This window comes from Crocodylus siamensis, chromosome 10 (assembly GCF_052110815.1).
Source record: "Crocodylus siamensis isolate JL-2025a chromosome 10, ASM5211081v1, whole genome shotgun sequence".
Lineage (NCBI taxonomy): Eukaryota > Metazoa > Chordata > Crocodylia > Crocodylidae > Crocodylus > Crocodylus siamensis.
Window position 1 is genome coordinate 44,211,308 of NC_143404.1, and position 20,597 is coordinate 44,231,904.

At 45.2% G+C, this 20,597-nt stretch overlaps 1 protein-coding gene across 1 annotated transcript in view; it reads right to left on the reverse strand.

The window, feature by feature from the left end:
• The window catches only part of TRPC4AP (transient receptor potential cation channel subfamily C member 4 associated protein), an 81,700-nt gene that overhangs the window by 33,333 nt on the left and 27,770 nt on the right, over positions 1–20,597 (reverse strand). The window contains exons 2-7 of the mRNA XM_090064831.1: positions 14,383–14,511; positions 13,389–13,505; positions 6,891–6,948; positions 4,706–4,761; positions 2,551–2,679; positions 510–711 (exon numbers count right to left, since the gene is read on the reverse strand). Of these exons, the coding sequence (XP_089920957.1) occupies positions 510–711; positions 2,551–2,679; positions 4,706–4,761; positions 6,891–6,948; positions 13,389–13,505; positions 14,383–14,511 (691 nt within the window). The remainder of the gene's footprint in view (positions 1–509; positions 712–2,550; positions 2,680–4,705; positions 4,762–6,890; positions 6,949–13,388; positions 13,506–14,382; positions 14,512–20,597) is intronic.

A 20,597-nucleotide genomic window follows, 5' to 3' on the forward strand; every position in this document is an offset into this window, starting at 1 on the left:
TGTGGAGGGTGTATTCTGCTTGTAAGACTTTTTAAACCACAGAGAAGCTGGTAATTACAAAGTATCCCTCAGGTATTGGAGCCTAGAGTCCTTATCTGCAGCTCAGAATGCCCTTGCTAATGAGGTAATTAGTGAGGACATTGTCACAATACAGATTCCTGCTGTGTAAATAAAGGCTACTGTGTGACAGTTTATTATCCACATGGCTGTGGTGATTCCTTGCTCAGATACCATCACTGAATCCCTCTTTTCCCTTTTCATTTAAGTCGTGGCAGGCGAGTTTAAAGGGAGACTGAGCTGGGAGTGACCCCCACTCTCACACTGTCAACAAATAATAAGACAGTTTTCTTGAGAACCAAACCATAGAACATAGAACAGAAAGAGACTTATCAAATACAGGCCACCTACAACATCACCTAAAAACAATTCTACACACAATACGTATGTCTTGCAAACAAGTCCATACTGTCATAATTAGAGGCAGCAAGCCAGAAGCTGTGACCCTTTACCTTGATTAATTTCAGCTCGAGAAGGACCCAAATGTTTTTTCTGCTGGGCATTTTTGGCAAGAAGTGTGTGCTTGTCATCACTCCCCGTATCAAGCTCAGAAATGGTGACAGCGAGGATTCTGCAGAAGTTTGCAAGTTGCTGTTGATCAAAACTGGATACTAGACTTGCAAGATTGGGTATATCATCTAACTGTATCATTTCCTAGATGAGACAAATGGTTGATTGATGATCTGATATAATACACCCCAAATCTCTTTTTAAATAGGAGCATTCAAAAAGGAACATAAAAAAGAAAAAGCCAAGGGAAGTGGGTTGAGGTGGGTTGTATTTTCCTGACAGGAACTTTTTTTCAGTTTAATTTTATGGATGATAGATCGGTTTCTTATGGTTGATAGATCTAGTAATCGCTATTGAATGGAACAGTTGCAGATGTTTATTTTGGCATATCTAAACTAGTAATGGTAGATGCCAGGTAGGGTACTGAATAGGTGAAAAATCACTTCAGTTATACCGCTATTCCTTGTTTAACGTCATAGTTACGTTCTTGAAAAATGTTACTTTAAGCAAAACAATGTTAAGCAAATCCAATTACGTCACAGTAATTACCTACTAGCAGGCAGCAGCCAAACAATGTTATAACTGAATGCTGCACAACTTTAAACGAGTATGTTCTCTAATAGATCAGCGACATAAAAATAAAACGATGTTAACTGGGATGACGTTAAGTAAGGAGTACCTGTATCTGGTTCAATGCGCTCCCTCTATAGCATCCACCCCTGGCACTATCAGAGACAGAATCTTGGGCTATGGACCACTGATTTGACCCAGTATGGTACTTCTTGTGTTCTTACGTTAACGGGATAGAAGGGGGTATATGGACAGCAGCAGGTGAAGAGTCCAAAATACAGTTGTGAATTCAATCTGTAATTATGATTCCTTGTGTTTACCAATCTCACAGATGCAAAATTTACACTATATTTTTAAGTGAACTTTTAAGCAAAGACTAAGCTAAACTCTTCTGAAGTTTCATTAATGTGTTCTGTACCTCCAAGTTCATGATGTTAGATAGATGGGAACTGTCTGATAGAAGTTTGGGGAGGGGGAACTGAAGCTTACTTTCATTGTTCACACTATTATTTGTCTGTTTTTTTTAAAAAATAGCAAAACTGCATTATTTGAAGTAGTATTTTTACTCACAAGTATAAAAGCTTGTGTCAAAATATTTCAAATTTATTGTTTACCTATAAGACGACATTGTTCTAATATTCAACACTTCATAAAATTGCAAATAGTAAGTAAGATCAGCCTAAGAGCCACCATGGGACATGCTTTTTGCCAACTTCTAGCAAATAAGCTGTTGTCAGGATAACATGAAAGCAGTTTAGTCTGGTATGTTCTTCAGTTTGTAATAAGGCTAAACAAAGCCCTCAGTTCAACAAATAAAACTGCATCAAGTTACAACAGTTTTCTCTGAGCCAGTTCCAAGATGCCAGTAGATGTGACCTGAAATGTAAACATGGCAGAATCTTGGATAGATTAGATGGTCTCAGGCAGTACTTCATCTATAAAACATGACATGGTAACAAATGGCAAATTTGTTTCATACCAGGTTTGTGAATAGGCACTAATGGCAGGAAACCCTTTTTCTAGTGTGTAACTTTCAAATGATTCCAGAAGAGCAAAACAGTGCAAGTAGAAGGTGAGAGAAGCAGTATCTGGTCAGGAGATCTACTAAAAATCTCACAAGGGGAAATCAGAAATAAGTTTCTTGTATGAATGAACTGCAGGTGACTTGTTCTTAGTTTGTGAAATAGACTGTTTGTCTTATGTAGCTATTAACACTCCTCATGAAAAGCTGCTACCTCACCTACATGCAAGTTGCAGTTCATGCAAAAAAGGTGTGGTTCATTGATTCATTAAAACAATTGTGATTAATGCTGACCAGCATCTTTGAAGCCCTAACAGTTTGATTACAAAGGAATTCCTAAATTTCTTAAATAGTTACACAATTGGGGTTAGGAAAAAAAATCATTATCAGACCTTTTTAACTCCCAGGATGTCTTCGATAAGGGTTGCTGTTTGCAGGAATGTCTTTTTGTTTGTCATCAGTGTAAACAGGAACAACACAAAATCATTTCTTTCTGCCAATCGTTTAGTGACTCCTTCTGTCTGGAATGGTAAGGAATAGTTAACATGCCCATAAATGACAGAACCTAGCAGTACCAAATAAGATGTCACAAATTTCTCACTTACTCCTGCGGCTAGATGAAGTATAGTTTAGTGACTGACACTAACAACTAGATCTCACCTGAGACTAACATGAGGTCTTCAGAAACTTCAATGCCCTAGTATGAAAGTCGCCTTCCTAATCCAAACTGCTTCACTGCTTCAATCAAAATTAAATGCCTGGATCCTACATTGGCTCTATGCCTTACCTCCGTACTGGAGCAACTTCTATCAGCTATGTTATAAAAGCTGAACTCAGACTTTTGCCACAAATATTAAAGCTCTCAGCTAAGCAGATTTTGAGCAACAGGGTAAAAGTCTTGCCCTAATGAACTCATTGACAGAACTTCCATATTTTTCAGAAGGATTTCATTTCAGTATCTGAGGCCAGGAGGTTTGTTTGATTCATTATAATTTATTCCAAAGGGTTCTGTTAAGAATGCTGGAAAAAATAAGATCTACTCTCATTGCATATGTGCCACTGCTACTGTGATACTGAACTGATGCACTTCCTGACTATTTGTAACTTGGCTATAAAAACAGTATACATGGAATCCTGAAGTAATCTTCCACATGATCCAGACAGCACAATCACTGAAATCAGCCAGCAGTTATTTTATGGGTTCGAAACACTATATTTTAGTGAGTTAGGCTAGTCACAGTTTTATTTGACCTAAGAGAAAAAAATAAAAATAAAAATGTGATATATATTTTCAATGCTGGCCTCTCCACTAGTATTCTGAGAACATCACCTGTTAATATTTTTCAAGAGAAAGCCAGTTTCTCTGAAATTGCTCCCACTCAATGACCACCCAGACCACATAATCATTACTGTATTATAGTTTCCCAGGATTACAATAATCTATATACTGGACTCAAATGACTAAGTATGAAATACTGAATATCTGTTACTTGTAACAAATGTTTAAAAACATATTATACATGCAATTTAGGATTCTTAACTTGCCTTTAATATTATCTCTATGTGTCTCTAACCTGTAGCCCTTCCTCAGGACTGAACTTTCGCTGACTGACAAAAGGATGTTCTGCACATAAAATATTTATAGGATCAGACCTAAAACATCTTTAGCCAACACTGAACAGGGCACAAGCCATTCAGGTTAAAATGTGGGCACACATTTTTTTCTAATTTTGAAATTTCAATTTCCAAGTACAAGAGCTGAAAATAACTCTCTCATGGGAACATTATCACGTACACAAACACCCACAGTGCACGGTAGAATTATTAGATACACAGATGCTGCAGAATTACTGAAATGCCTATAAATAAGACTACCAAGTACACCCCTGAAACATGGAAGATGCTGAATTTCAGCTGATTTTGGATTTTAAACTTCACTGTAGAACAACAAGGAAGTTTTTTTTGCTTCCCTGCCTGCCATCTGACACCTCCAGGGAAGGAATTCTACCTGATCAACACATCAAAGAGCTACTCAACACAGCTCACAAAGACACTCATGGACCCAGAGGGACAGACTTCTATCTTCAGCTCCCTCTGTGCAAAAATGAAGTTTATTTCCTACCCATGGGGACTTTTTACCATCTTGTACCATTTACACTTTTCCCAGAGCCTGATGAAGGGACTTCGATCCCAAAAGCTTGCAGAAAAGGACAATTTTCTTGCCATTTTTCAGTTGGTCCAATAAAAGGTATCATTTTGGAACCAAGAGTTTTTGTTTTTTGTATGTCTTTTTGTCTCAGACCAACACGGCTACCAAGTACACCCCTATAAATAAGACATAACTTCAGTAAATATGAGTGAAGAAGGGAGGTGCAAGTCTTATAGGTAACCAGACTTTGGCAAGTGTTGCAAAACAACTCTAAAACCATTCCAGTTTTTTTCTCTTTAAACTTGGGCTTTAAAACATGCATTTTGATTTCCTTACCAAGTTGCATACAGACAACACTGAGGTATGTAATGGGTTTGCCATGAAAAGACTGTACTTACACATATGCAAGTGTTGTACAATATGCTCAAACAGTCCTTGATCAGGTCATCACTTACTACAAAGCAGAAGAAAGACGCCAATTAAATATACAGTCTCCTGGACTGTTACTTTATAAACTACAACCACAGGGCACTTTGTATCACATTTTATAAAGTCAGTAAGACCATCTGAAATCAAGATATAAAATAAGCAAGGTGTTTTGCAGGTAAGTTACTAATGGAACACAGTAGTCTAGTCCAAGAAGTTTACAGGTTGGAGGAAGTGTTTTAAGGCACATTAGTATTGCTCCATTTCTAAATGTCTGTTGAAACAACAGCCTTCTAACCCTGTAGTTCACTTACCCTTTCCCCCAAGAATGCAGTTTCCATCAAGATTTTTGTTCAAAAGTAAAGGTGGAATCTGTCAAAAGCTCCTTCTACAGATCTTGTTCAGATTGAATTGTGCCATGATGCGATGTGATCTCCCCACTTCTCACTGTGCCAGACCCGAACTACAGGATAATGGGGAAAGCAGGGTCTTCCCCTGCCCAGTGAGCTCCACAGGGATGTCTATTTGCTGCGCCCCACCTCCCTCCACAGGGCTGCAAGCACCTCGGAACCAAGCCAAGTGGAGTGAGGTGTGGAACTCAAGCCGCTGGTGGGAGGCAGAATGCAGCCCTGTCTTTACCAGCCTCCCACCACCAGGCTGAGCTTCAAGGGGCTGGTGGAGCCTATCGGAGCACAGCCCAGTGATGGGAGGCAGGCAGAGCCGGCGCTGCGCTGTGGTCCGACTGGCTCCGCCAACCCCAGGGAGTGCAGCCCAGCAGCTGGAGGTGGGAAGAGCCAGGGCTGCGCTCCCCACCAGGCTGAGCCACATGGGGCTGTACAAAGCCACTGGGAGAACACCCGTGGCTCTCCCCTGCCTTCCACAACCTAGCTACTGCTTCAAAACTCAAAACAAAAGCCTTCTGTTTCGTTTGGATTTTGCTGTTTCGAGCTCAAAACAAGTCGAAGCAACGTCGAAATGAAACAGTCAAGGAAATTTTGCAAAATTTTGCAAAGGAGCCGCAGCAGAGACTAGTGCAGAGCAGACTCCAGAAGACTGCCCAGTGGCGGTGGGAGGGGAGGGTGCTTCCCCCCCCACCCCACACTCAGCTGCATTTTCTTTGTCACCACTGCTGCCAGCCTGGGCCCTGTGGCAGCTCCAGGCTCGCCTGACGGGCTGGGCAGTAGCAACAGCAGGGCACGAATTGCTGCTGGGGTGGGGGAAAAGCAGCCGCTCCCCCTCCCACCACTGGCACTCCCTGCAGCAGCCACTTGGAGCCCACATGGGGCTGCCTGTGCCCACTCTCTGTTGCTACCACTGCCCCACGGGCAGCAGAGACATGGCAGAGAGATAGGACATCCCTGCGCGGGCTCTGGGCGGCTGCCCCAGGGAGCACTGGCGGTGGGAGGGGAAGGGGATGCTTTTCCTCCCCTGTGCTGAGCAGCAGCTTGCTCCCCCCACCACCTCTACTCAGTCCAGATGGGCGAGAGCAGGGTGCGCAGGGTCAGGGCTGCTTGTGGTCATCCTCACCTGTGCCATGGGGCTGGGAGAGAGTGGGCACGTGGCAGCCAGGCAGGAGCAAGGGACCCGCACTGGTGCATCGGGGCCAGCACCGGCAGGGCCCAGAGCAGGCAGCAGGAGCGCAGGGTCCCAGCTGACTCGGGCTCTATGGAGCTGGGCCAACTCCCTTCTCTCCCTGCTGGCTCCACAGTCCCCTGCCAGCCCATGCCCCATGCTCCTGCTGTACTGCTCTGGGCCCTGCCAGGGCTGGCCCTGAGATACCAGTGTGGGACCCATGCTCCTGCATGCCTGCTCACTTCCACTCCCCCCACCCCCACTTTCACCCCCCCTTCTTACTTGAATTTCTTGCTTGGGGCAGGGATATGCAAACAGCCCCAGGGTCCCAGGCCAGAAGCCTCTGCTAGCCAGGGGCTTCTGGCTGGGGCTGGGTGGGCCTTGCTATTGCAGGAGCCTGCCAGGGCTTCCCTTGGGTCCTACTGCCCCTGGCTGCTGTCATCTTTGACAGAGAGCTGGGGCAGATGAATATTAATTTTCTAATATTTTGCTGTATTTTGCCCACCCCTGCTGTAAATTCTTTCGAGAAGGAGACCAAGAAACTGTAAAATCAGGCATATAAGACATTATAAATTATGCACTTACTTTTTTGTTTCTTTTTTTGTGTAATCAGAGTTGGCCTCATAAGAATTTCCACGAGAAGCTGTGAAGATAAGGTAATTAATTAACAGTGGGGTCATCTTAATAGAAATAATCAGTATTGCAAATTGTTTTATTGACTTTCAATGCCAAACACTAATATCAATCCAAAATCTATTGAAATCCTTCTAGAAGTTGTGACAAATAGCGAGAGTGAACCAGTAGAACCAAAGTCACTTCCAATTGTCTGAAATAAATGTTTAGTTCTTGTTCTGTTTTTGAAAGAAGTCAGGCAACACCCACACAAGCATTAACACACTGCACTTCCCAAAAGCAAAACAGTGGAGACAGCACAGAGTACATCCAACTTGTCAAACAGCATTTTGAAACAAGTACTGTTTTCCATCCCAGGTAAAATATAGTAAAAAAAGCTATATAGTAGATGGATGGCAAGAACACCAAGATTATAATGACAACCCATACTTCAAGTTTCAGCATGATTTCAGACTGCCACAGTTATTTCCCTTATGAACAGAGGTAAACAACTTCCAAAATGTTATATATAAAACAAACAAAAGTTAAGCTATCACTAAATAGAAAGTAATGACTACCAAGCTACCTTCTGTTGCTGCTTGCCATCCCCCGTGTTCCTAAAGAAGTGATTCTCAACCAGGGTGACAGAGCACTGTGAGGTACCCAAAGCGTCAGAAAATGAGCACAGGTCAAGGCTCCTCCCTACTGGCCATTGCCCCAACCCCACTACCTGGCCCCTATGCAAGAAGGTAAGCAATGTAATAAATAAATTCATTTTTTAAATCAGAGCGCTGCTCAAGTCACATAAGTTAAGGAGGGTGCCTCAGGTCAAAGAAGGGATGCTCTGAGCCCAAAATGGTGAGAACCACTGCCCTATCATCCTTGCTGCTAGCAGCCATTACACCAGAATTTTAAGAAAATATTCTGGAACAGCTAAGCTTTGAAAGCAAATTGCAACAAAAAGAAGGCTGCTGGGCTGGGTAAGGTACAGATGGAAAATAAGTTTATTTTCAGTTTAATACCTGGAAAAAGAAAGCAAGAGGTTCTATAGATAGAAAAGATCCAAAGAAGCAGAACCTCAGTTTGCTCTGAAGAATATTTATGCCTTGACTAAACCAAATGTAGGTGTTTAGTCATTTGGAACTAAAAATGAAACTAGCATATCAGGAAATCTCTGGTGTCAAGCTTGGCCCAATAAGTAGACTGCATTTGCCCATCATAAAGGCATGATATTAGTTTTAATTAAGTGACCTCTCACTTCAAAATTTAAAACCTGCTAATCTACAAAGAGTAGGCTAACAGATAACTGCCTACACCTAAATAAGGTAAAGACAGCTTTTGTATTTTCTAAATAATACTAAAACTGAAGCATCTGACTAACAGGTGTCTGTCTCAGATACTGAAATGCACACAAAAATTCCTAATAGGTCTATTAGATTTACAACAAATTCCAGGTTTAGCTACAGTAACTCTTGGTTGCTCTGAATTTTTAATCTGATTTAAATGAGGAAAAAATGAACAAATGCAGAGCAAGCCACTACAACCATACAGTACTGCAATTTTGATTCAGCTTTAAGAAAGATGAAAGCATTCTGCCTCCTGAGCCTGAGACTGCTGCTCTGATTAATTCACAGCTGATCATCTGTTTTAGCTAAGACCCATTTATTATATTAGCTCAGTATGGCCTTCCTGGCTATTTACACGTGAGAACCAGCTGCTAGAATGAGTCATTAAGTTCTGTTAAAAGGATATTCATTACAGTTCATAGATTCATAGATGCTAGGGTTGGATGGGACCTCAATAGATCATCGAGTCCGACCCCCTGCATAAGCAGGAAAGAGTGCTGGGCCTACATTACCCTAGCTAGATACACATCTAGCCTTCGCTTGAAGACCCCCAGGGTAGGGGAGAGCACCACCTCCCTTGGGAGCCTGTTCCAGACCTTGGCCACTCGAACTGTGAAGAAGTTCCTCCTAATATCCAATCTAAATCTGCTCTCTTCTAGCTTGTGGCCATTATTTCTTGTAACCCCCGGGGGCGCCTTGGTGAATAAATACTCACCAATTCCCTTCTGTGCCCCCCTGATGAACTTATAGGCAGCCACCAGGTCGCCTCTCAACCTTCTCTTGCGGAGGCTGAAAAGGTCCAGTTTCTCTAGTCTCTCCTCGTAGGGCTTGGCCTGCAGGCCCTTAACCATACGAGTGGCCCTTCTCTGGACCCTCTCCAGATTATCCGCATCCTTCGTGAAGTGCGGCGCCCAGAATTGCACGCAGTACTCCAGCTGCGGTCTGACCAGCGCCCGATAGAGGGGAAGTATCACCTCCTTGGACCTATTTGTCATGCATCTGCTGATGCACGATAAAGTGCCATTGGCTTTTCTGATGGTTTCGTCACACTGCCGACTCATGTTCATCTTGGAGTCCACTAGGACTCCAAGATCCCTTTCCACTTCCGTGCCACCCAGCAGGTCATTTCCTAGGCTGTAGGTGTGCTGGACATTTCTCCTCCCTAGATGCAGCACTTTGCATTTCTCCTTGTTGAACTGCATTCTGTTGTTTTCTGCCCACTTGTCTAACCTGTCCAGGTCTGCTTGCAGCTGCTCCCTGCCCTCCGGCGTGTCCACTTCGTCCCATAGCTTAGTGTCATCTGCAAACTTGGACAGAGTACATTTCACTCCCTCATCCAAGTCGCTGATGAAGACATTAAAGAGTATCGGTCCAAGGACCGAGCCCTGTGGGACCCCATGCCCACACCCTTCCAGGTCGAAACCGACCCATCCACCACGACTCTCTGGGTGCGATCCTCCAGCCAATTCTCCACCCACCGGACTGTGCAGTCATCCAAGTCACAGCCCCTTAACTTGTTCACCAGTATGGGGTGGGATACTGTATCAAAGGCCTTCCTGAAGTCCACGTATACGACATCCACCCCTCCTCCTGTGTCGAGACGTTTTGTAACCTGGTCATAAAAAGAGACTAGATTGGTCAGGCACGATCTGCCTGCCACGAACCCGTGCTGGTTTCCCCTCAGCATAACTTGCCCTGCCGGGCTCTCACAAATGTGAGCCTTGATAATTTTTTCAAAGACTTTGCCAAAGATGGAGGTGAGACTAACTGGCCTATAGTTGCCCGGGTCCTCCTTCCTCCCCTTCTTGAAAATGGGGACCACATTGGCCCTTTTCCAGTCCTCCGGGACTTGACCCATGCGCCACGAGCGTTCAAATATTCCCGCCAGTGGCTCTGCAATGATGTCGGCCAGTGCCTTCAGTACCCTCGGATGCAGCTCATCCGGGCCTGCCGACTTAAAGGCATCCAGTTCTTCCAGGTGACCCTGCACCACCTCAGGGTCCACGCATGTCTGGTGCCTTGATGCTGCCTCCCTACACTCCCAGTGAGAGACTTGTCATGCCTCTCGCTTAGGAACACTGAGGCGAAGAACTCGTTGAGGAGTTCAGCCTTGTCCCCTCTGTCCGTCACCAATTGTTTCTGCCCATTTAGCAGAGGTCCTATTCCTCCCTGGGCCTTCCTTTTACTCCCTATATATCTAAAAAACAATTGAGAGCTGAGTTAAAAGTTTCAGTCTTGGTTTTAAAAGACAAGTTTAAAACAAGCATTGACCTTGAAATTTAGTAAGTTAAAAACATAGGGCATTTTTACATGTGGTAAAAATACATGGCACTAGGCACTTTAATTAGTGAACCACGTTAATTAGAAGCGCCTGCATGCCATGGGTATCAACCAACATCCTCGCACTGAAAAAATGCCAACAGGATACTACTCTACACTAAAGCTCATCAAACATATTATATTTCAAAGAGCCCCACCACCACTTTTTCAGTGCAGAGATGTGCAGCGCGGCTGATATACATGATGTGGAAGGTTACCAGAGTACATCAATTTCTGTGCTCCAGCACACTCAATTAATCGAGTCTGTTTCAACTGGCTGGATGTCCAGTGTGTTGGAGCAGGCTCCATGCATGGGTATAGGAGCCCATAGGTACTGCATCTCCTACAAAGCCCTGAAAACTATGAGTTTTCTTCCACCTGATCCAATCTCTCCTCTAAACCCAAACTCAAAACATTATTTTCTGCTCCTGTTACCAAATGAAAAACCAAAACAAGCAGTAGGAAAATGGAGAACAGTGAGCTGTCAAATGCACATAAATAAGCAAAGCAAACTGAAAGAGGAAAAGAAAATGTTTCCATAATCTTGTTGTAGTGCTTGGTAGATCAGGAGGTCATAAAGAGTAAAAGAAGATTACCATGATTGCCTTTTTAGCTTGCTCACTTGAAATATCCTCATTTTTTTCAAAAGCACTCAGTACTGGCCAAACTGCTGAAATCACTATGAGTTGTACCATTGACTTGGAGAAGCAAAGTTAGCTGAACTCCAAACATTATTGAAAACCCCTCTGCTGCTTCATTCCCTGGTGGCAGCAACAGGTAGCTGTGAAAACATCAGATTTAAAGAAAAAGCCTGGCAGGAAAAAAGAGCAGCTTCCTACCAACACTGCAGTTTGCTTTGCAATTTTTCAGGAAAAAAGTTAGAAATACATATAAAAAAGCATTTTAAATGCCTCCATTTGAGTTAACTGATGATTTTCATGTTCTACTGATTTTATATGATAGGGATCAAAATCAGCACAGTCTATTTTAAACAAAATAGTATTTAAAAAAAAAACCACACCACATATATTACTAAAGGAAAGAGGCAGTCAACTTAAAACAGCAAAATGGGAAAAAGCAAAAAAAGGCAGGCAAAAAGAGAATCAGCTAGTGATTCAGGTCAAGAAAATTACCAACTTCTGAGAAAGGCAAAAGCAACAGCTTAAGTCCTGTTACCATACAGTTGAGAAATCTTGTATAAGTGAAGTATGCCGCAGAATGAAGAAATAAAACTGTCTCAATTTCATTTTAAACAATTACTACTTGGTTTTAACAGAACCCTCCCTTCTTCCCTCTTGAAACAGAAGACTGGAAGTTAGATGCACAATCTCTTCTAGACATGCAGGTATATTCCTAACAAGGCTGTCAATCACCATTAATGTGGGTGATTAATGCAAAAACCACTGGCTCAGCCACATGAGGTATACTGATATATTGGTGCCATATAGGAACACTTTGTCCAGGTGTGCAGCCTGCCTGTGGCCAGGAATACAGCTCAGCAGCATGTAGGTAAGTCTGTGGAAGGGAAGGGGTGGGGTGGCGAGGGAGAGCAGATTGAGGACTCCACGGTGAGGGACAGAGTGGGGCAGGGGCAGGGGCTTGGGTACCCTGGGGCTGGGGCAGGTAGTGGAACAGAGCCATGGGAGGCTCGTTCAAGGGTATGGGGGCTTCCTATCACTGCACACACCCCCAAGGGAGGCATGGGGAGCATGTGCCCACCAGATTTGTGTGCGGGGCAGAGGTGGGCTGCCTGCTGAAGGCTTGGGCTCTGCACCCTGCTGCCTTTGTCCTGGGAGTTGCACAACACCATGTTGTGCCTCCCATTGCTGGGCGGGCAGGGAAAGCAGAGCAGCCAGTGCGCAGCTCCCAGGACAGAGGCAGTCAAACCCCAGTTTATTAGGACAGCTATGCGTCTGTCCTGCTATGCGTCTGTCTAGCTATTTGCTAGCATTTGATACTGTAGAAAAAAACCTTATTAGCAGCATTACTTTCAGTCCAGCAAATCTCATAACAATTAAAGGTTTGGCTTTGATATTTAAAGTATTTTCCAAGTAGAGAAACCCATCTTGTAGTTAAAGAGCAAATGGAATGTGAACTAATGAAATTTCGTGTTGACTGAATACACGCCATTGAACTTGTTTGTTCAAATTCCAGTCCCATACCGATGTTCTGACAATGGCACGGTACTCAGGGCACTGAGATTCCTGGATAGAATGCACCTGAGACGTACAGAGTATTACCTGAGTAGCTCACGTATGTTTCTAGCAGAAATTGGGATCCTTAAAAATATTTATACAACTTCTTTACAAATTATGCAAGATATACAAATGCTCAGAAGCTTCTTACTTGAAATAATGATTAACTTGATCTGCTAACTGCTTACCACCACCAAGAATTTGTAGATCACACTGACATATCAGTTAGCAATATAAAGAAAGGTAATGTTGTTAAAGGCACAAGATCTAGAACAGAAACTTACCAAGTCTCTCATACCACATATGCAGATGGGAAGAATAGGGAGTTCCTTCCTTTTAACCACATATTAGTTCGGAAAAACTCGGTTCATGCAATTTGGCTAGTAACTAGGCATCTAACTTCATGAAAGATTTCCCACACCGTATGATCGCAAAAAAAAGCAAAAAAAGCTTCCGATTCAAAGCTGTTTGCATTTATAAATCCTCCAAATGTCTGACTGAAACATTCTTGCATTGTTTACTATCAAAGTTCCTCAGAGATTACTATATTATAGCCATATCTAACCCTCACACCTCCCAAAAAACCAAACCAAACAAACAAGAACACTTACATCTACTCCTCCAAACAGATCAAATGTGTATGTGTTTGGGTAAGTGGACTCTTGAGCAGGTTTTCTATCGTCTGTGACAAATGCCATGGCCTCCACTGAAAGAAGTGGAGAAATTTCCTGTAAGGAAAAACCCACATGTGTTCACTCATAAAACTTTCACACTGCAGCATTTCTGTAACAGCCCTGGAGGAGCAAACAATTCCTGTGCAATTATTAGGGGGTGTGCGAAACAGGCCGTATTCAATTCGGATTCAGCCCAAATGAGGGGACAGCGATTCGATTAGTTGATTCTGATCACTGTCCTGATCCGATTTGGCTGAATACAAATCTGAAGATTCGATGCTGATTCAGAGAATCAGCGATTTGGTGATAGATACAGTTTTAAATGTTTTTGATATATACCTCAAGGTACCAGGTGAGGCTCATGAACGCTGAGATGGTGGAGCAGATGAAGTGGCTCAGTGATCAGCCATGGGGAGGGACCCCCAGGTGCCCCCCCAGACCCAGGATGCACAGGTCACTGAGCTGGGGTGGGGGGGGAAGCTCCCTGCGCACTTCATGGCGGACCTGGAAGTGGACAGGAAGTGCTTCTGGTCGACTTCCAGGTCCACCACCGAGCACTCTGGTGACCCCCCCGTGGGACACCCCATCCGCCCTGTGGAGGGTTCCAATTCGATTCAGAGAGATTAAAGGGTCTCCTGATTTGATTCGGATTCTGAGATTCGGCCACTGAATCAGGCTGAATCTCCACTAAATCGAATCAGATACCAAAGCTTCACACAGCCCTAGTAATTATGTGCTTTTCTATTTATGCTAGTTCACAGATATCATAAGACCTTCCCTTAATGCCACATAATCAATGAGAACATAAAAGGAATTTCAAGGACTAAAGCCAGAATTGGATCAGGTAAAGTTTCTTAATATGCCAAAATACAGAGCCTGGTTTTCAATAACAATAGTCGTATTTCAAAATCAGGGGCTGAGAACACATTACCTTAAGGATGTTTTGGCACTGGGAGAAGTCGCTGTTTGGGTGGCTGTTCTCATATAGTTTCTGCAAGAGTAGGGGAATTCCATTCCATTTAGCTTGTTTGTCTCTTTCCTTTAACAAGGCCTCTGTGATCTACAAAGAAGGATGAGAGAATATTGGTTTTCTTTTTTTTTTTTCCCCTCTGCCCTTTCCCCAAACTGAATATCACCATTATGCAACTGCACAAACCACCTTTACCACATTTTCAAATTTGGTGAGCTCATTCTGTTTTACCCACTTCACAAAATCCATGATAATTGAATGGGTGGTTTAAGGTTTTAACTTTAATTTTTAACTACATTTCAAGAAAAAAACTCAAGAATCAGTAGAATACTTCATGTAACATTAGTTCTCCCAAATACAGAATAGCAGTGCTGCAGTCTACCTTTTTTTCCTCTCTGCTCACTTGTGCAGGATTAGCATTTGGCTAATTTTATGCTTAGACCACTGTGGCCAATCTGTTTTCACTGTCAAGACATCTGTGTTTTCAGACTTCTAGGACATTTAATATGTCTTTCCATATTGATATCAGATTGACTATAAAGTCTCAATAGTTCCACTAAATTTCATAGTTTCATAGTTTGTAGGGTTGGAAGGGACCAGAGCAGATCATCAAGTCTGACCCCCTGCCATGGCAGAAAAAAGTACTGGGGTCAAACAACACCGGCAAGGTGTTCATCTAGCCTCCTCTTAAAGACCCCCAGGGTAGGAGCCAGCACCACTTCACTTGGAAGTTGGCTCCAGATCCTAGCCGTCCTGACAGTGAAGTAGTGCCTCCTGATGTCTAATATGAATTTACTCTCTGCCAGCTTGTGACCATTATTTCTAGTCACTCTTGGTAGCGCTTGGGGGAACAGGGACTCCCCCGATGCCTGTTGGTAAAATTTAATTAGTTTGTATTTTCCCCTCCTACTGACATCAGTAAAGCTCCAAGATGTATGCTGCTCTCAGCATAAACAGTTTCTTGTCTCCTTAACCGAAGAACTACATTGGTCCAAAGTGGAGAAAACATGAGCTAAAATTCTCTCTCTATAAAGGGCTATATATAGTCTGTCTGCATGTCTGTTTGTTGTTAATGCTTTTAGCCAACTGTGCATGCACTGCTGAGAGGGTGGGCGGCGACTGGCTGCGCAGGCCCACGTTTGAGGTGCTGCAGGGGAAGTTTGTGACAGTGGCGAACACACCCCGGCTACCCAAACAATGGGGTTTCCTCATGCCTCCCTGCCTGAGGGTGAAGGGGGAGGGGTCATGGTGGCAACAGCTGGCAGGGAGGGAGAGGCAGCAGAGGAGGGAGTCTGCATGGCCCTGGCCGGGCGTGGGGTGGGGGGAGGGAAAGGGGAGGGTCATGGTGGCAGCTATTGTTAGGGCTGGCTGGCAGGGAAGGAAGAGGGGAGAGGAGGGGGGCAGTCATGGTGGAGGTACCCCCCCCGCCGTGACAACAGCTGGTAGGGTGGGGGAGTTGTAAAGGGGGGCGGGGAAAGACCTGTTGCGAGGAGGAGGTTGGCGGGGGGAAGGAGCCCCCGCACTGGAGGAGGAAGTGGCAGTGGCAGAGGGAGTCTTTACAGGGCTGACCCCAAAGGGTGAGCAGGGGATGAGGGGGGGGCCATGTAAACACTCCTTGAAATCCATCATTCTTGACAGGCAATTAGCTAGTTCTAATATTATAAAAGCCTTAGTCTGTTTGCAATACTTTATTCGCATTCTGATTGGTTATCAATCTGACTGACTGGTTACCAATCAAACTGACTGAGGCCGCTTGCTCCAGGACCTTGGTTGTCATGGGTGACTTCAATTACCCGGACATCTCGTAGGAAGATCACTCAGCAAAATCCGAGCGGTTGCAAAGCTTTCTCTCGTGCGTGGATGACCTCTACCTGACTCAAGAAGTCTATGGGCCAATGAGAGGCAAAGCGCTGCTCGACCTGGTACTGGCTATGGGGGACGACCTAGTGATTGATGGGAAGCTGGGTGACAGCAACCACGAGCTGATCACCTTCACCATCTGCCGTAAAGCTGGCAAGTCAGTCAGCAACACAGAAGTCCTTGACTTGAGAAAAGCCGACTCTGACAAGCTCAAGAGGCTTGTCGGTCAGGCCCTCAGGGACCATGACCCCAGGGAGATCGGAGTTCAAGACGAGTGGTTGCTTCTCAAGGAAGCGATCCTCAATGCACAAACTAAATCTATTCCAACACGGAGGAAAGGCAGCAAGAAGGCACAGCAGCCCTCCTGGCTCTCTAGGGACCTAGCGGACCTCCTGCGGCTAAAAAGGAAAGCCTACAAAGGATGGAGGACGGGTTTCACCTCCAAGGAGAATTATTCTGCACTGGTCCAGTCCTGCAGGGAGCAAACCAGGAAAGCCAAGGCTGCAACTGAACTCCAACTAGCTTCAAGCATCAAGGACAACAAAAAGTCCTTTTTCAGATATGTGGGGAGCCGGAGGAAAAGCAAGGGCAATGTTGGACCCCTGCTAAACCAGATGGGGCAACTGACAACTGACGCCCAGGAAAAAGCCAACCTATTAAATAGGTACTTTGCATCAGTCTTTCATTAGTCCCATGGGATGCCCATGCCTGCTATGGGACAGGGAGATCTGGGTGAGGGGGATCCCCTACCCTCCATAAATGCTGACCTCGTGAAGGAACACCTTGAGAAGCTGGATACCTTCAAGTCAGCTGGCCCTGACAATCTGCACCCCAGGGTACTCAAGGAGCTGGCGAGCGTCATAGCCCAGCCCCTGGCACAGATCTTTGAAAACTCCTGGCACTCTGGTGTAGTGCCCGAAGACTGGAAGAAGGCCAATGTGGTGCCGATCTTCAAGAAAGGGAGGAGAGTGGATCTGGCTAACTACAGGCCCATTAGCCTGACTTCTCTCCTGGGGAAGATCTTAGAAAAGTTTATTAAGGAGGCCATCCTTGAGGGACTGGCCCAGGCTAACATTCTAAGGGACAGCCAGCACGGGTTTGTTGCGGGTAGGTCTTGTCTGACCAATCTCATTTCCTTCTATGACCAGGTGACCTATCACCTGGACGAGGGAGAAGAGATTGATGTCATATATCTTGACTTCCAAAAAGCTTTTGATCTGGTATCCCACGATCACCTCTTGGCCAAACTGCCCAGTTGGGGCCTTGGCTCCACCACGATCCGCTGGCTGGGAAATTGGCTTCGTGGTCGGACCCAGAGGGTTGTGATTGATGGCAGTCACTCATCGTGGTGCCCTGTGACCAGTGGGGTCCCTCAAGGCTCTGTCCTAGGACCCATCCTGTTCAACATCTTCATTAACGATGTGGAGACTGGAGTCAGGAGTGGACTGGCCAAGTTCGCCAATGACACCAAACTTTGGGGCAAAGCATCCACGCCAGAAGATAGGCGGGTGATCCAGGCTGACCTGGACAAGCTCAGCAAATGAGCAGACGAGAATCTGATGGTGTTTAACACTGAAAAATGCAAGGTTCTCCACCTTGGGAGGAAAAACCTGCAGCACCCTTATAGGCTCGGCAGTGCTACGTTGGTTAGCACTACAGAAGAAAAAGACTTGGGGGTCATCATTGACCACAAGATGAACATGAGCCTCCAGTGCGATGCTGCAGCTAGTAAAGCGACCAAAATGCTGGCGTGCATCCATAGATGCTTCTCGAGCAAATCCCGGGATGTCATTCTCCCCTTGTACTCGGCCTTGGTGAGGCCGCAGCTGGAGTACTGTGTCCAGTTTTGGGCTCCACAATTCAAAAAGGATGTGGAGAAGCTTGAGAGAGTCCAGAGGAGAGCCACGCGCATGATCAGAGGTCAGGAAAACAGATCTTATGATGACAGGCTGAGAGCCATGGGACTCTTTAGCCTGGAAAAGCGCAGGCTCAGGGGTGATCTGATGGCCACCTATAAGTTTATCAGGGGTGACCACCAGGATCTGGGGGAACGTCTGTTCACCAGAGCGCCCCAAGGGATGACAAGGTCGAACGGTCACAAACTCCTGCAAGACCGTTTCAGGCTGGACATAAGGAAGAATTTCTTTATTGTCCGAGCCCCCAGGGTCTGGAACAGTCTGCCAGCGGAGGTGGTTCAAGCACCTACATTGAACACCTTCAAGAGTAAATTGGATGCTTATCTTGCTGGGATCCTATGACCCCAGCTGACTTCCTGCCCTTTGGGCAGGGGGCTGGACTCGATAATCTCCCGAGGTCCCTTCCAGCTCTAATGTCTATGAAAATCTATGAAAGTCAAATGTTTAACAGCGGTTAGATGACAGAAATTAATTTCACTGAAGAGTTCAAGGACCACCAGTTTTAAAAGCCTCCCATTCTTGCCTGCAGTTTACCCCTGCCCTAGGGGTAAACTGTTATTAAGGGTCTGAAATCCCATTCTGCTTTCAAATGGTACAGAACACTGTGAGTCTTAAAAACAGAAGCTGCTAAATTTGTTAAAATTCAAGTGTTGGAACAACTTGAAACAAAATAGAAAACAAGAGTTTTAAAATCTCTCCAACAAACTGTGTTTGGTGAAACTTAATACTTACAAGACTTTACAACCAGCATTACTCCTTCATCTTAGTAGTAAATTGACAATCTAACTCAATACTTACGACTATTTAAAAATTCCTATTAGCACCTCTTGAAATCTCTGACCTATACATTCTTCCCTTCAAAAAACAGAAGACAGCAAAGCAAACACACCAACTTATACAAGGACCTTAAAAACCCAAAGCCCAAAATCCAGCTTGTTCCCACCTCATCAGATGCTCAGAGAAAGATAACCCTCACACTGATAAGAAACTCTGTACCAGTAAGGCAACTGTAGAGAAAATGAATTCCAAAGCCTGCCAATGGGTCCTTGATTTGTAGACTGGTGTCTTCCAGAGTAGGTGACCAAGGAAGCATGGGCCTACACTCAGACCAATGGCATTTCTTTGTCTATCTGTATGAATACAGTAATTCTTGAGAAATGCATCTAGTCAATCCAGAAAAGGTTCTTTGGGTAAATCTGATGATATCTTTTATTAGAAAAAAAAATTCTTAGCAAGTTTGGGTTTAAAAACCCTTTGTTAGGCTGAAGAAGCATGTGCAGTTGGCATATGCTCGTCCTGGAGGGAATGAATGGTAAAGAAGCCAGAGGCTCATACGTGTGCAAGAAAGCTGGTCGGTGAAAATGTAAATTGAGAAGTCAGTGGGTTCCAACTAGTTAGTTGGTCTAATAAAAGATATCAAATTGACCCAAAGAGCCTTGTCTGCCTAGGTCTTTAGACCAACCTACAACACACACCCCTGTAACATGGAAGATATCGAATTTTGCCGTTTGAAAATGGAAACTGTACAACATGAAAAAGAAAAAAGCCAACTCAACAGTGACATATTTTTTAAGGCTATGCAAGAAACACAACATCATTCCCAGAGGACTAAACATCCACAATCCTCTGACTACTACACACAACTCCAAATATGCTTTACAACTATGCAGGAGAACGTCAGAGAAAAATAGAAATCATCTTCTTTACATAATCTACTCCAAAAGAGACCAACTCAGGAAGGAAATCAACGCATGATACAACCTAAAAGAGAAAAATCCAGACATCTTCCCTAATATTATACAACTACCAGATTGCCTGCAAGAATGATGGGGAGGGGCAAGCAGGGGCGGAGCTCTGCATCCAGCAGTGCACCACTGTGCCCCGCCCCACTCTGGTTCTGTGCCTGCTATACCCCCCAGGCACTCCGGATCCAGCTCTGCTCCACCCACCACTCCAGGTCCGGCCCTGCTCCACTCTCCTGGCTGGTCTGGGTCTGACGGCACTCTATCCTTCCTCTCTGCTGAGCCAGGTCTGGACCTGCTCCAACCCCACTGCCCGTGCCAAGTCATGCTGCGCTCCATACCCGCTTCCCCACTGCTCTGGGTTTGGTCCCACTCCACCCCCCTGCCTCACTGCTCTGGGTCCAGCCCCACTCCAACCCGCCACTGCTCCATGCCTCCCCACCTCTCTGGGTCTGGCCCCACTCCCCCCTGGCCTCTCCAGGTCCAGCCCTGCTCTACCCCTTTTCCCATCACTCTGGGTCTGGCCCTGCTCCACTCCCGCTCCCCACCGCTCCAGGTCACGCCCGCTCCCCACCGCTCCAGGTCTGGCCCCGCTTTACCCCTCCTCCCATCTGCCTGGCCCATGTCCACCTCCCACCTTCCCTGCCCACCTCCTCCC